Source organism: Triplophysa rosa, linkage group LG17 (assembly GCF_024868665.1).
Source record: "Triplophysa rosa linkage group LG17, Trosa_1v2, whole genome shotgun sequence".
NCBI lineage: Eukaryota > Metazoa > Chordata > Actinopteri > Cypriniformes > Nemacheilidae > Triplophysa > Triplophysa rosa.
The window spans coordinates 6,788,814-6,804,434 of record NC_079906.1 but is presented as its reverse complement, the minus strand read 5'-3'; the positions used below and the strand labels follow the sequence as shown (position 1 = coordinate 6,804,434).

The window sequence follows — 15,621 nt, the reverse complement described above, 5'->3', positions numbered from 1 at the left end:
TGCGCGAAGCGAAATTCAAACAAAAACCAAACATACAAAACAAAACGCATATTGAAAGTCTGTGATATATGGTTATCTTCTTTATTTTGTTTAACATGTTCTTGATAAGAAAAACGAGCATAATACAGTAGGTCTATTTTACTCTGTTGAAAGTCTGTTCAACAAGCCGACAGTTTACAAGCCGACAGCGGAGAATGTGAATAATGCGTTGCGTTGCTCTTCTCTAACTCCCGTTAACAAAACTCAGATCTGACAAGAATATCTGGCTTTATTGTTGATAATGTTGATAATAAATAAAGTAAACAGGCTTCTTGATACCTCCATACCGACTGTTAATTGATCCTAAAAACAAAGACGGAGCCATTTTACTGCTTGTTGTTTATTACGTGACCGGCATTTGAGGAAGAATGACTAATTCTGCTGATCACAACCGCAAATATTGTTTTCTTTGTCGTTTCATGGTCAGTGTCTGTCTTGTTTAGCTTTGCATTGCATTTACATCAATAAGTAAATTCAACTAAGCCTAACTAAAGAATTTCAACGCGTTTTGAAACAAACACCCGTGCGGATTTATTTACAGGCTATAACTTGAAGGCGACGACCCTGAAGTTCTTAGGAGGAAAATACAGGCTTTAGGTATGGAGAAAGGTACCAGTCTTATGCTAAGGCCAAATTTATTAACATTAGTTGCAGTGAAATGTACATTTTAATGTTTAAGGTTATTGAAATCAGCATTTGTTAGTCCAACATATTTCTAACGAACAAACAACCGCTCCGAACAAGTCATGGTAATAAATAAATGAATCATCGAATCATTTAATATTACGTTGGTATTTTTATACCAACTTATATATAAGTAATGTTAACGAATTCTGTGGCTCACCAGTTTTTAAAACATTTTTTGGTGATGTGAGCTGAGCATAACACGCGATCCGTCAGGCCGCCCTGTGTGAACTTAAAATATTTAAACTAGCTTGCGATCTGACTGTAGAAAGATTTAGGACACATGCAAATTATTTTTTATATTTTCTGTACATTATAAAGTCATTATAGGTGAAGTGAAGAAGCGTTAAATAAGACAAGACAATTCTAAACCTGTGGCAATGCAGTTTTTTTTATGGAAAAAAAAAATTCCAAACAGCATTTTTAATTTTCTAATAATTATTGCGGATCGAATATTCATGCATGTCCCTAAAGCATTTTCATTTCTTCTTCACAGCACAACTTTCTGTGTTTGCATTCTGAGCAGTGAAGAAGCCTTGCCATTTGCAGCATTAAGCAAAGCTAGCGGGCATAACTAGGTCCTGTTTAAGAAATTGGTATCGGATCGGTACATGGATTCAAGTACTCGCCGATTCCGATACCAGAATTTTATGTGGTATCGGTGGAATTTCCGATACTAGTATCGGTATCGGAACAACCCTAGTAGTTATATCTACAAAAATTATTTATGTAGTCGCAACACAAAATAAATAAACTTAATTTGACCAATTTAAATGGGTTTAACATAATAAAATTGAGTTGGATTTACTTAATAATTTGTTCAATTAAAATTACTCAAACAAAATAATTAAAATCTTAACAACAAAAATTTGTAGATTTTATTCCTAAAATTCTTACGTAATTTTAACTAAATGTTTTTGTTAAAAACAGGAACATAATTATTTTTAATCATTTCTTTTCATAAAATCTACTAAGGCACATAATCATTTTTTTCAGTGAGTAAATGGTGACAGATTTTTTTGGGTGAACTATCCCTTTAAAATTTAAGATTTAATCTTTGAAAACCCAGATAGAAATAATTGCATGATTATGCTTTTTAAGGCAAATAAATTCCATTTATAACATATTTTATATTTATAAATAAATATTTCCTAAGAAAGACATTTAAATAATTCAAATGCATTACATTATTTGGACAGACAAATCAATTATTGAAAAGAGATTGGCTTCAGAAGTCAATGTTTCGTTCCATATCACTGAATTTAACACGCTGGTCTACACCACAGTAATCCATTATGCAATGTCAATTTTTCCATGGTAGATTTAGCAGCCCTTCACGCATAGCAGAATTTATATCCTCGTAACGTTATGAGACAACGTGGTTAAATTTTGGTAATTTGTGACATTTTACTCAACACAGTAGCAGCAACATACTGTGAATTTACACAGCCCCTCATGTATTGACTCTTGTGCACAGTCGACCCAGAACGTATGCTCATTAAAGGGATAGTTCACTTACAAATGAAAATATTGTCATCATTTACTCATCCTCATGTCATTACAAACCTTACTTATGCAGAACACAAAAGAAGATATTTTGAAGAATATCTTCAAAAGAATAACCAAACAACACTGGACCCCATTGACTTCAATTGTATGGGCATTTCTCAAAATATCTTCTTGTGTTCCACAGAAGAAAGAGTTATATACAGATTTTAAATGACATGAGGGTGACTAATGAGTGGCAGGAACATCTACTGCCAGTCCACCTGTTTACTTGTATGGTAAAATATGTCTGTCTTCATACTTTTTCACCCTGAACCCAATGCGAGTGTGTGACGTCACCTTGCAGGGGTTCCCCCAAGATTTCTGCGACGCAGTTTGGGTTACTATTCAGTTTACACTCCACCAATAGTAAGAAAATCCCTCATTTCATTCGTCTCGATTTCATAAGGGGCGACATGATTAATTGTGAACTTTTTTTTATAACCTGTTCTTTTATAATAATCACACAAAATTTACACAATCAATTGACAGCCCTATTTCGAACACATTGTAATCTCATGCGCCCGAAGTAAAACTGTGACATTTCTGACTCCGGATGATGAATTGAAACGCAGCATCTCTATATGCACCATATAGAGCAAACGTCTAACACAGTACGTATCCCAGTAGGCCTATTTTTAGGGGGATTCTTTCAGGAATGCATCTCTGACCTTCACCATGTACACACCGGCACACACACAAAGCCCCGTCTCTCCAGAGAGTTCCCTGAAGCTTAAGCTGCTTGTATATGTTCCCAAAGGGAGTCGCAAACAATTTCTATGACAATATCTTTAACAGAGCATACTATCCGACACAGAAAACTGTCATCACCCTTCTGCAATTTGGTAATTAAAGTCTGCATGTTGCATGGATCTTCCATTTATTGGGATGCAATTCCTTTCGTTATTTATTTTTGGGCGAAATAAGACATATCAGAGCATGAAAAGGTTAGACAGAAATGATCAAATTGTTGAATTGGTTCAGATAAGTACATAATAAAAAAGCAAGTGGTGTTATAGTGTCAGTGCTGCTCATCTAGGCAAGCATATCGAGCTTTCTTTCTCCCTCCATGCAGTCTGACCTACATAGTGAAGAGAACTACTGCCTGATGGTGCATGCAGCTGCCACAAGAATCCAGGCACACACTCGCACACAGAATCAGTTACGCGTGTGACGCACCAGACCTAATATGTATCCATGCCTAAAATCTACATGATTCATTCAGCTTCTTCATTACCACACCGATTCCTTCAAACATAAAAGGGTTAAGAATCCCCAAATACAGCTTATATGTGACATACCACAATAAAGGGACAGTTCACCCAAAAATAAAAATTCTGTCATCATTTATTCACCCTCATGTCGTTCAGAACCTGTAAAAGAAGACAATTTGAGAAATGTCTCAGTGGTTTTGCATCCATACAATGGCAGTCAATGGGGGACAGTGTTGTTTGGTTGCCAATGTTCTTCAAAATATCGTCTGCAGAAAAAAAGAAAGTCCTAAAGGTTTGAAATGACACGAGGATGAGCAAATGATGACAGACTTTTCATTTTTGGGTGAACTATCCCTTTAACAACGTTTCTAAAGGGCTCTGGTTGCACTGACACCAAGGCTTACTTATAGGTCAATCCGGTCGGTGCGAGACAGCCGCCCATTCTGCTACTTAAAAGTCTAGCTTACAGAGATCAGCGGCCAGAGTCAGAATTCTAGCCAGCTGAGCTGTTTTCCTACAGAACTGTGATAGTGTTAAGAGCCAATACTGGCAGACTTCATCAGACACTCTGATGGCACATGCTGTGAAAACGGAAAGAGGACTTGATTTCAGGATAAACACACGCACGCTTTTTCACACACGGGACGGATTTCATATGTGACCGGCTTGAGCCTGAGCCGCATGTCAACATCCGCAAACCCCTCAAGAAGCTCCACTTAAAAATCAATTGTGTCCACAGGCACGTGCCTCACTACATCCATGCAATAAACCATTGTGTCCTTGGAGATCATGTTGTCTTTATCATAGGCATTTAGAGCAGCCATTTGCAGTCTTCAAAGCTGTGCAAAAGGTCACTGTTAAAGGCCAAGAATATTCTATTATCTCTATTAAGAAATGATTGATCCGAGAGTTATCATTTTACGTTTTATATAAGAATAAGATAATAAGGGCTAGTGCTGTTTTGGGAACATGGGTTGGGTAACAGGTCATTCTGAGTAGGGCTGTCACGATTATGAAATTTGACTCACGATTAATTGTCTAATAAATCATTGCGATTATGACGATTAATTATCTGTTTTAGAGCTTTGACTTTTAATTCTCATACATTTTTTAATCAGCTTTGAAACGACCATATTGTTCTGAATATAAAGACTATGTTCTTTTTCTTGGAAATACATTGGAAAACATTGGGTCATCATACTTAAGGTTTAGGCTTTTACCTGTCAATAATACAACCGCCAAATACTTGTAAATGAAGTAAATTGATCAGGAGTGAATTGAAGCCACCATTAAAATGCTATCAGTCATAGAAAAGCTTCTAGTCTGTTTTTTTCTCACTTGCAAGACTACAATAAAAGTTTACTTCTATGTTAATGAGATTTTGGTAGACTGGTTTCCACACTGAAATAATATTAAATTGTACTGCAGGATATTTTTATGGTATATGGCATATGCTTTAGTTTTTTAAAAGTGATTGTGTTGTGGTGGTACATTTTACAAGTATTACCATGCTTTAATTACAATATATACACTAAAATATGCAATATGCAGATGCACTACAGCGCCCCCTAGTGTCTTCTATAGAGATGTGCAATAATTGCGACGATCTGAAACCATCGCGATGAGGTCAAACAATCGCGATGAGACGATTATTTAATAATCGTGACAGCCCTAATTCTGAGGACATTTAACATAGGAATTTAAGATTATGAGTCCAAATGAAGATTTGTCAAATTTAGCATTCACACATTATGTTGAGTATACACTATACGTGCATGTAAAATAAATTTCAATAATCTGCAGAGACTGAAAGATGATTTTTTAAAATATAAATATACACTGGAGTCCAAATGTGGCCAGTGTTTGGATTTTTCTATCAGTATTTTTACATTATTTTAATGTACATTCTTTATAGAAATCATAATATCAATATAATTTAGAATGTATGAAAAATATGGATCATGTCATCCCAGTGTTATTTAGAATGAAGGAAATCTGACTTTTTACTCTGTTTACTTTTATTATGATAACCTCGAAACATTTTATATATCGTTGCTGTCCTTCCAAAACCTTGGATGTCCAAATTCGCTGTTTTTCAGGAAATGGAAAAAACACTGTACTTTTGTAACGATTGATAAAATACTGTGTTTTTAAAGTTAACAAGCACCTTTTAATGCTTTTTATTGGTTAGACATTTGCAAAACCCAGTGACAAACATAAAGGGTGACTAATAATTTACGGCAAACAAAATAAATAAAAATCACGAATTATGGAGATACAAGGTTTCAGAATGACAGCAGTGATATATTTCTCAAAATGTTAAACATTTCTGAAGCCTAATCTTTATGTCTGTATTCAAATGAGATAGATAAATAAATAAATAAATGTACATGTGGTCTGACTTCTTCCAAAATCAATGGCGCTAACAACACCAAGGTCATGGGTTCGATCCCACGGATTGCACATAATTAGAATCAAATGTATAGTATGGATAAAAGCGTCTGCCAAATGCATAAATGTAAATGTACATTTTCTCAGGAATAAGACGTGCGGAACTCACACTGTCAGACTGAGAAATGCAAGTGGAAATCCATCTATTCTGCAGCTACAAGAGACAGATGCTGCTCTTTTCCATTTAAAGAGGATAAGAGAGTAAAGGAGACTTTCAGACTAGTGCAAATGGAGTACAGACATGCATGAAAACCAGCTGAGGGATTTAGTACAGTTCCAGATGAGAAAGAGAGATGCTTACTCCCCTAAAATGTGACTGAGCGAGAGAGACAGAGAAAGGGAGATTAACAGGGAGCAATGGAGGCAGCACATAGTGTGCTTGGGGTAAAACTGAGTCATCCAGCATCACTCTCAGGGACAGAATGTACCATCTCTTTCCACATTAAAGGTGCTTGCTCATCTGATGTATAGTCAAATGTGACACTTTCAGTACATATTAACACATAATGGTTGCTTTGGTGTAGCCTTGCCTGTAGATCTTCAGGTCAAACGCTTTATTTAATATGATGCAAATAAAACTGAGCAGCCTAAACAGGGTCCTTAATTTTGTTACAGTCCCGATAGTTGACGAATAGTAGATGTCTTTCCAAAACATCTAAATTGTATAAGACCCCATTTTATTTTGTAGAATGATAACAAATGAACTGTACCTCGGTAAGGGCTATTATATCAAATGTAAATGCTTATGGAATAATATTATACATTTTTTGTGATGTCAGTGGATGAACTTCACAACCTATCATGCAGCCAGCTTGGAAAGAGCGAGGAGATCAATCCCCCCACCGAAGAGCACAGATCCAGCAAAATCCCATTATTACACGATACCTTGACTACATGAGACCTTACTATCAGTGACAATGAAAGGTCTGTTGTGCTGTGATATACAGTAATAGGAATCTGTCTAAGGTCAAACTCAAAGGTCCTTGACTCACTCTTTAAAGTCACCATGAAACGGAAGTTGCGATTGACTCCTTTTCCATATCGTGACATACAGTATATCCGAGTGCTACGGCTTCTGAAATTAGAAAAAAATATATATATTGCACTTCCCATTTTGATTGGTTTGTTGTTAGTTGGGCGTTGCTAACAAAATGGAGGCAGGTTTGAATGCCAGTTTACAGTCTGTTGTGGAGGGGAGGGCCTGGCCATTGGACAGTCAGCATATTCCTACCCCTTTTTTGTTGCTTTCGTCATGTGGTGAAGAGTTGTTGTTGAGAGGGGGAAGGGAGCTTCATATTTCTGATTAAAGATTGCGAGTGCAAATTAATTAAAAAAAAAATTGTTTATAATAATCACTGCAACACTTTTGATTTCATGGTGACTAAGCTCACCGCTAATTGTTGAGTTATTTGCTATATTTCAAGTTGCCAAGATCCCTCAAAGATCACTAGTATGGTCTTACTTTCCCCCGCTGTTTGATTATCATTACTGTTATGTAAGGTTGATTTCAACAATTTTTCAAGGTCACCTTCATCTCTGCTTTGGAACTTCAGACAAAAACTTAAAATTCTTAACTTGTTAACCAACAAAAAAGTGGCCGTAAACAGAGCAGATACCATAAACAGAGCTCACAAGCATATGGGGTTGAGAGCCCTCATTTCACCTTCATGAGATCAGGAGACACAGATAAAGAGACTCTGAGTGTACAGTATATTTGTGAATGTTACCAGGTCAGAATAAGATAAACACTGTATAATGACGCTGTATTTCACACTCCACGTTCCAACAACCACAAAACATGACAGGATTCATGAAATGCAAGTACTTACCAATGTTTGTGTTGATTCCCCATCAAAAGTCATGTCACTTCCTCAAGGATGGTAAGATATAAAACTAACAGGATGAAAAGTGCAAGGCACTTTTGTTTAGTTTAAAATATTTTGATTACAAAAAAAACAGTTCAATATTTTTTCCATACCTACATAAATGTAATATATGGGAATGCATATTGTAACATGAAATACCCAGTTTGAGAAAAATAAGCAAACCAAACATGTAATGGATAATTGAGAAATATACCGTACATGTGTCCTATGGCGTGACATAAAAAAAACTGTTAATAATATATTATTTTTAGGAATGCACAATATATTATCGTCCCTAGTATATAAAATTAAGTTTATTAAATAAACGTTATGCCAGAAAAAAGTTAAAGAATCTTTAACCCAAGGTTATTTTAGTTTACTGTTCATTGAAATCAAATAAAATATTGACCTAAGAATTATTGAAAAAAACTTAAACTAAATGAAAAATTTAAATTTTGCCTCAAGAATAAACTGAAATAAGTTTAAAGCACTAAAATTATAATAATAAACCAAAATTTAAATTAATAAATTTTAAATAGCAACATACAAAATAAAGAAATAAATTATAAAATGACAAAAGCATAGACCAAAAATTTTAAAACTTTAATTAACATAAAAAACTAAAAATCTAAAAATAAAAGCTAATGTGAAGCTAAATTGAATTAATGTAAAATATTAATAAAACAAAATAAAACAAAAATCAAAACTATAATAACTATGCTTTAACTAGTGTAAAGTAGGCTTGGTACATGAAAGAAACTAAATGTTACCTTGTTTCCTGCAGTCAATGTTTTCAAATAAAAGCAGTTGTCCACTTTTTGCCTTATTGTTTTTGTCTCAGAAAATGTATATTATTATTTAGATACTGTATATGTGACCCTGGACAACAAAACCAGTCTTACGGGTCAATTTTTTAAAATTGAAATTTTTACATCATCTGAAAGCTGAATAATTAAACTTTCTATTGATGTATGAGTTGTTAGAATAGGACAATATATGGCGGAGATACAGACGTTTATAACTCTGGAATCTGAGGGTGCAAAAAAATCTAAACATTGAGAAAATCGCCTTTAAAGTTGTCCATCAGAGGCACTGTAGCAGGCCATCCACTCACAAAAATAACGTTTTTATATATTTAAGGTAGGAAATTTACAAAATATCTTCATGGAACATGATCTTTACTTAATATCCTAATGATTTTTGGCATAAAAGAAAAATCGATAATTTTGTCCCATACAATGTATTTTGGGCTTTTACTAAAAATGTTCCTGTGCTACTTAAGACTGTGATCCAGGGTCACATATCGGTTATCGGCTTGCAACACTAAAAAATTGTCAGTTATCGTTTTCGGCCAAAATTTACATATTGATACATCCCTAATTATTTTATATTATTAACATAAAATAACCATAAAAGTTAATCTCTCGGTTTTTTCCGGACACACATTAGGACACATTTACACATTTATTTTTTGTCAACTACCCATATATCTATATTTTTTATACCCTTGCCTCTATTTCCCACATTTGTCACCTAACAGATTCTGCCCTCCTCACTGTTCTCACCCTAAAATGGCTTCCAAGGCACCTGCCAGAGACAGCCGGCCAAAACAACTTAACAAAAGCATCCATCAAGGACAAATACATCAGCAGGATTAAAGGATGAAACATAAAAAAATGTTTCTTATATAATACATTGGTCTTTTGCAGTGACATAATACTCACTATCCTGCAACAATTATATAAGAATTACATCCCTCTGATCCTCAAAGCACACACCTACCCCGTAAACGTATTGCCGTAAGTCGTTATGAAAAGAAGCGCTTTGAAGGCTAAATGTGCAGCAAAAAAGTCAAATTAACAAGTTAACAGGCTACATGCCTACAGTATGAATGCAGTGTCAGAGCTAAGCCACCTATTGATGAAGAACATTTATTTTAGAAATAAGTTGCAAAGGTCCTGTGCGAATCATAGGGATCAAACTAGGCTTTTTGTTGCTTGACTTGATGTTGAGAGATTGATGCTCGTGGCAGCTCGGGGATCACACAAATGTATGCACGTAAGCCATTATACGCACCCGCGCTACAAGCTGAAGATGCTGCGTGCTGATTGGCTGAGAGCTGACATCTGGCGTGTTGATTAATTTAGCCAACTTTCTATGATCTTTTTTACATTGCAAATTGCATGGCTATCAATCAACATGGTGAAACATTAAGCCACCCAGTGTTGTTCAGTATTGTTCAAGTGAATCATTTGTTCTCGAACTATGAGCTCTTTGTCATTAATGAAAAACTCACCTGTCATTATTCACATTAATTGTACTGTATTTCATGGTACATTTTGGTCACCTTATTTTAATCTTACTAATTATCCTGTTTGATGATATGACATGGACTGCAGACGCAAAATATATTAGAAACAGAAATAAATATATAGAAGAATCAAATACTAGTAGAACTTGCATGACAGGAAAACTCACAAACGTTAACATATGCATTTATCACATGACAGGAGAATCATTTATTTTTAGATCTGTATCAGCTAAGCTGAATGAAAAAACTTAAATTACCATCGGTTGTTTAATGACTCTTGCTCAAATAAAATATGTAATTTGATAATTAAGATCATATTTAATTTGTAATATTTGCCCCCAAAAATGTAGAGTCATTCTTACCTATTTTGTAAATCAGCTTTGACAAATTACTACTGTATTTTCTTTTTGATTATTTTGTTATTCAAGGAAAAGTTCACCCAAAAACTACCATAGTAGGAAAAATTACTTTGTACATTTCTTTGTTCTGTTGAACACAAAATAAGTTATTTTGAAAAATGTAGGAAACCAAGGTCTGTTTGGTTACAAGCATTCTTCCAAATATCTTTCTCTGTGTTCATCAGAACAAAGAAATTTATACAGATTTGGAACAACTCGAGGGTGAGTTGTTGTCAGAATGTTTATTTTTGGGTGAAGTGATTATTTAAGTGAAATGTGAAATTCATAATGCTAACATTAAAGAAATGTGAAACCAGATATCAGACATAAGAAGACATCAGTATCTTTGACACTGATCATCATCAGTGTCTGTATTCCTCACTATTAATCATTTGGAGGTGTGATGTGATATAGCTGGGAGGTTTTTCTGCCTCTGAAGTCAATCAACAATCAATTTCCCTCTGCCCTCCATCTGATTTCTCGTCTAATCTAGTTCAGCCTTCATGAGCGCTAACAAATACCAAAGCCCATTAGTGTCATATCGCAATTAAGCGTCTCAAAGCTCATCGACCAATAAAAGAAAAGGCCAGGAATGATTTGGCGTGTCATGCTACTCCTTGAGTGATGTCACCGCTGTGATAGTGACTGTCATCGTAACACACATAATCACAAGCTGCCGAAACATGTGACTGATAATGATAGGGTGATGGTATATTTGTCAAACCCAGAGGTCCACAGCACTTCACATACCACTTGGGTGTTTGTTGAAGTAAATTTACAGTCACATATGGCATGTCTGATAGACCATAAAGCTGAAAACAGTCAAAATGAAGAAGTAGATAATGTAACGTTCTCAGCCATGCTTTCATTGTCTACGACGCTGCAAGTTTTACCAGGTGCTGTAAAAAGTAACACTCATATTTTTATTGTGTTAAAATATGTTTTTATAACCATTTTACTTGCTGTTAAAGGTAAACAAATTGTTCACTTTATCAAACGTTCTTCACACGAAACACACACAGATCATGTGATTGAAAAATTCAAATGAACTTTAGGAAACTCTGCATGTGTGTGCGTGCGTGTCTTTGACTTTAATATCCAAATAAGTTGTCCATTCTGACAGATTCCGATACATTCAATGTCATATTTCTTAACGGTAAAGTGTCTAGCTAAATTTAATCCTAAAATATTTTCCTTATCCTAGTTCAAAAAAACAGTAAATTATAAATAAGCAAAAAAGCTTGTCTGACATTTAGGGTGGCAGTACACCTGTATACCAGTATGCCAATTTCAAACATTTTTCGTGTATTGCTCATTGCTCAAATAGACATTAGAAAATACTTTTAATTGTTCCTGTAAGTATCCATTACAGATCATTATAGGTGAATGAACCAATCAAGTAATCAAGTAATTAATAGAACAGTTAAACTAAGTAGTAAAGACTATTGAATTTTGCATTTTAAAATACATTTCTAATTTATATCTTCTAATATCTTATACTAATATCTAAACAAAAAAATATGTATGTACGCCTAAATGAATGTGTATATACATACATATACCGAACATATACAGTATGAGAGAAAATCTTGTGTCGGCTTTAGATTCCGAATAATTTTGGTCCTCACAGAAAACATGCCAAGACTGTTGCAGGGGACCCTCAACTGATGAGCTACCAAGCATGAATTCTATGAGCAAATAGGCATTAAACAGCACCGCAATACTGTCCCTACCCCCTGATGGGAGGAAGAGAGAGACTGAGAGAGAGAAAATTCAGGGCAAAAATTCATTACACTTTGAAGGGAGCAAAGCAGAGAGAGAGAGAAAGAGAGAGAGAGAGAGAGAGAGAGAGAGAGAGAGAGAGAGAGAGAGAGAGAGAGAGAGAGAGAGAGAGAGAGAGAGAGAGAGAGAGAGAGAGAGAGAGAGAGAGAGAGAGAGAGAGAGATCCTTTGAGAAGAAGCACAAGCTACAATGCAGCAGTTTGCAGTGAGCTCCACTCAGGTCCTGTGGTGACAGAGGCCTCAGAACAGGCTTACATTCAGAACGGTGTGAAATAGAATGCGATCGCTGACTGCTCAGGGCTGATTCAGGACCACGGACAGCAACACTGATACCAGATTATTTGTGTTGATTTCAGCACCACGGACAGAGCATCTGACAGAACCACTGCAATCCAATTATGAGGCTCGCAAAGCATCACGTTTTGTGTCACACTGGTTCAACAGAAGCTATTTTACAACATACATGAGTGTATGTGTGCAAATGCAAATCACCCAAGACATATCAGTCTAGGTTTTGGACAGAATTCTTCTTTACTGCAGGAGGTTGATAAGAACATATTTATTGAGATTGCTACCTAATTTCATGAATTTCTCTCTCTCATTCTCTCATGCGTTGGAGCTATGATCGTGCAGGCTCTTACGATACAAACCGAGCTCTGCGTGTGACCCCTTTTCTAATACATTCAAGGGTTAAAGACATCAAATGCATAGACGGGTCTGCTTTTACCAAGATGTTCCAATTATTCCAATTACTACCAAGGAACACAGGGAACCAAATCCACTGTCTAAAACTAAATGAGATTAAGCGATGGAGGGACACACGGACAGATAGACAGTGAAAAACACACAAGCAGAAGAGGTGGATAGAAGCAGGTTGTCCCCTAGGGGGGTGACGATGCTGGACCATCTACAAACACATACACACACACTGCTGTCTGTACTTCCTCAGACAGACACAGAAAGCATTATCATTCTCCTCACAGCAACCTTGCAGCACGAGTTTGTGCCAGAGCTGCACACATACACGCACACACATACACGCACACACGCACACACACACACACACACACACACACACACACACACAAGGATTCCCAACCATATCATTCCTTTGAATCCCTGCATTTGTCCTGTTTCAACGCAACATTGTACGCACACAAACACATGACAGCGTTCATGAGATTATGATTATACAAGAATATTCATGCTCATGCTATTCTGACAGTGAATACTCTTACATCACACACACACAATCTTCTACGAGCTTCAATATTTGGTGCATGACTGGTCTTCAATTACCCTCCTCCAGAAGACACACACACCGCTGTCATCATCATAACTGACCGGTATCAGTGAAAAAAACTCACATTTGCTCATCCTCTGCTCTTTTCTTCACTGCACCTCCACACACACACACACTTGCTGCTACAGGCTCACTCACCCTGACTGTTGGGTCCCCCATCACCTTCTTCACACTCGGTGAGATTGTTAAGCATTTTGGAAGACACAGCGCAGATCCTCAGCTAATGCTAGCACAGCTGGGATTCCACCAGCCAACGCGTGTACCGGTGAAAAGCAGCCTCGCGCAGGCACACTCACGCACTGATGGAAAAGCCTTGTGGTTCTCTGCTGCTCTCCTCTCAAGAAAAGGAGCAGAGCTGCTTTGCTTCGGCAGACTTCTTTTGCCGTTTGCTGCCTTGCGTATGGACTCACTCTCTCTCTCTTTCTATCTAGAAGGAGGGGTTGAGAGCAGAGAGGCTGCAGGGACATAAATGATGGAATGCTTAAGAGCACATTTTTTTCTCCCGCACACATGTCATCTCTCGCTCTCTCCGCTACAGCATCACAGCCTGTCCGTGCCTTACCATTAAAATTCAGCACGCGGTCCTGAGGAATTATCTTTGCTTGCTCATTGTCATTCTAATTCTCTCTGTATTTTCATGTCATCAAAATGTTTCAAACTGTACTGGTGCTGGAAGGGTTGGAGGTGATAGACAGGAAGGCAAATTAAAAGTTTTAAAAGATTTACCAGCTTTTATTCTCAGGATAATTTCCCCCCTGGTCTAAATTCACCATCAGCTTTAGCTGTAACAAAGATCCTTCTCAATAGTGACCCTGGACCACAAAACCATAAGTAGCACAGGAATTTTTTTGGCAACAGCCAAAAAAACATTGTATGGGTCAAAATTATTGATTTTTCTTTTATGCCAAAAATCATTACAATATTAAGTAAAGATTATGTTCCATGAAAATCTTTTGTAAATTTCCTAACTTTAATATATCAAAACTTTCTTTTTGTGAGTAATATGCTATGCTAAGGACTTCATTTGGACAACTTTAAAGGTGATTTTCTCAGTATTTTGATTTTTTGCACCATCAGATTCAAGAGTTTTAAATAGTTTTATCTCAGCCAAATATTGTCCGATCCTAAAAAATCATACATCAGTGGAAAGCTCATTTATTCAGAATTGACCCATAAGACTGGTTTTGTTGTCCAGGGTCACATTTCTTTAAATTTATACAGAAAATATGAGCAGCATTTGTCCGTTGCAGAACTTATAGTTGCTACTTTGATGAGGATGGTTGGTCTGGTTTTGATGCTGTGGTTGCTTAGGTGTCCTGGGTTGTTTTTAGTATATTGCTATGCAGTTGCTAGGTTGTTCTGGGTGGTTGCTAAGTAGTTGCTAGGGTGTTCTGGTGATTCAAATAAAAAACCCATCCCCAAGTCTTCATTATATTCCATGCCCAGACATGGCAAAAACAGGGTGACTAATAATAATGATTTATGACAAAAAAAATCTGAAAATATGGAGATATGAGATTTTAGAAGGACGGCAGCGATATGTTTCGTTTTTCCAGCCTTTTCTATAAAACTATGACACCAAACCACATAAGAGCATCTGAGATTCAACTCCAATTCCACTCCAGACCCTTGAATCAAATACCTCAAAGTTCACTCTCAATGTTGCTTTATGAGATAAAATACTTATGAGGCACAACTTATGTATAAGAAAAGACTGCCGGGGGCTTTTACAAGCCCTATATCACACTACAAGTTGTGGAACGCATGTGAGATTAAGTGATGTGGAAATCTTGCTCTCTTCTGTCTTTTATCAACACTTTCCTTCTGACCTCGGAGTTAAACTCCACTGAGTCTGGCTTCCTGAGAGCTTTCTATAAATATGGTGAATAAATTAAGGTATGGAAGATGTTTTCTTTATTTTTATGACCTTTTTGAAAAGTGCATCGGGATTGTGAGGAGGGCACATAGGGATGAAGGACACATAAATGGTGGGGCATATAAATGATGAAATGCACTTACAGCTCTGTAGA

General features: G+C 36.3%; 1 protein-coding gene across 2 annotated transcripts in view; it reads right to left on the bottom strand.

Moving 5' to 3' along the window:
* slc12a5b (solute carrier family 12 member 5b) overlaps positions 1-14,124 on the bottom strand; it is a 59,117-nt gene extending 44,993 nt beyond the window's left edge. The window contains exon 1 of one of the 2 annotated variants that reach the window (XM_057356633.1): positions 13,730-14,124. In XM_057356633.1, the coding sequence (XP_057212616.1) occupies positions 13,730-13,784 (55 nt within the window). In that variant the 5' untranslated portion in view covers positions 13,785-14,124. The remainder of the gene's footprint in view (positions 1-13,729) is intronic. The other variant, XM_057356634.1, reaches the window with a different exon arrangement.
* Positions 14,125-15,621: the final 1,497 nt, after the last annotated feature.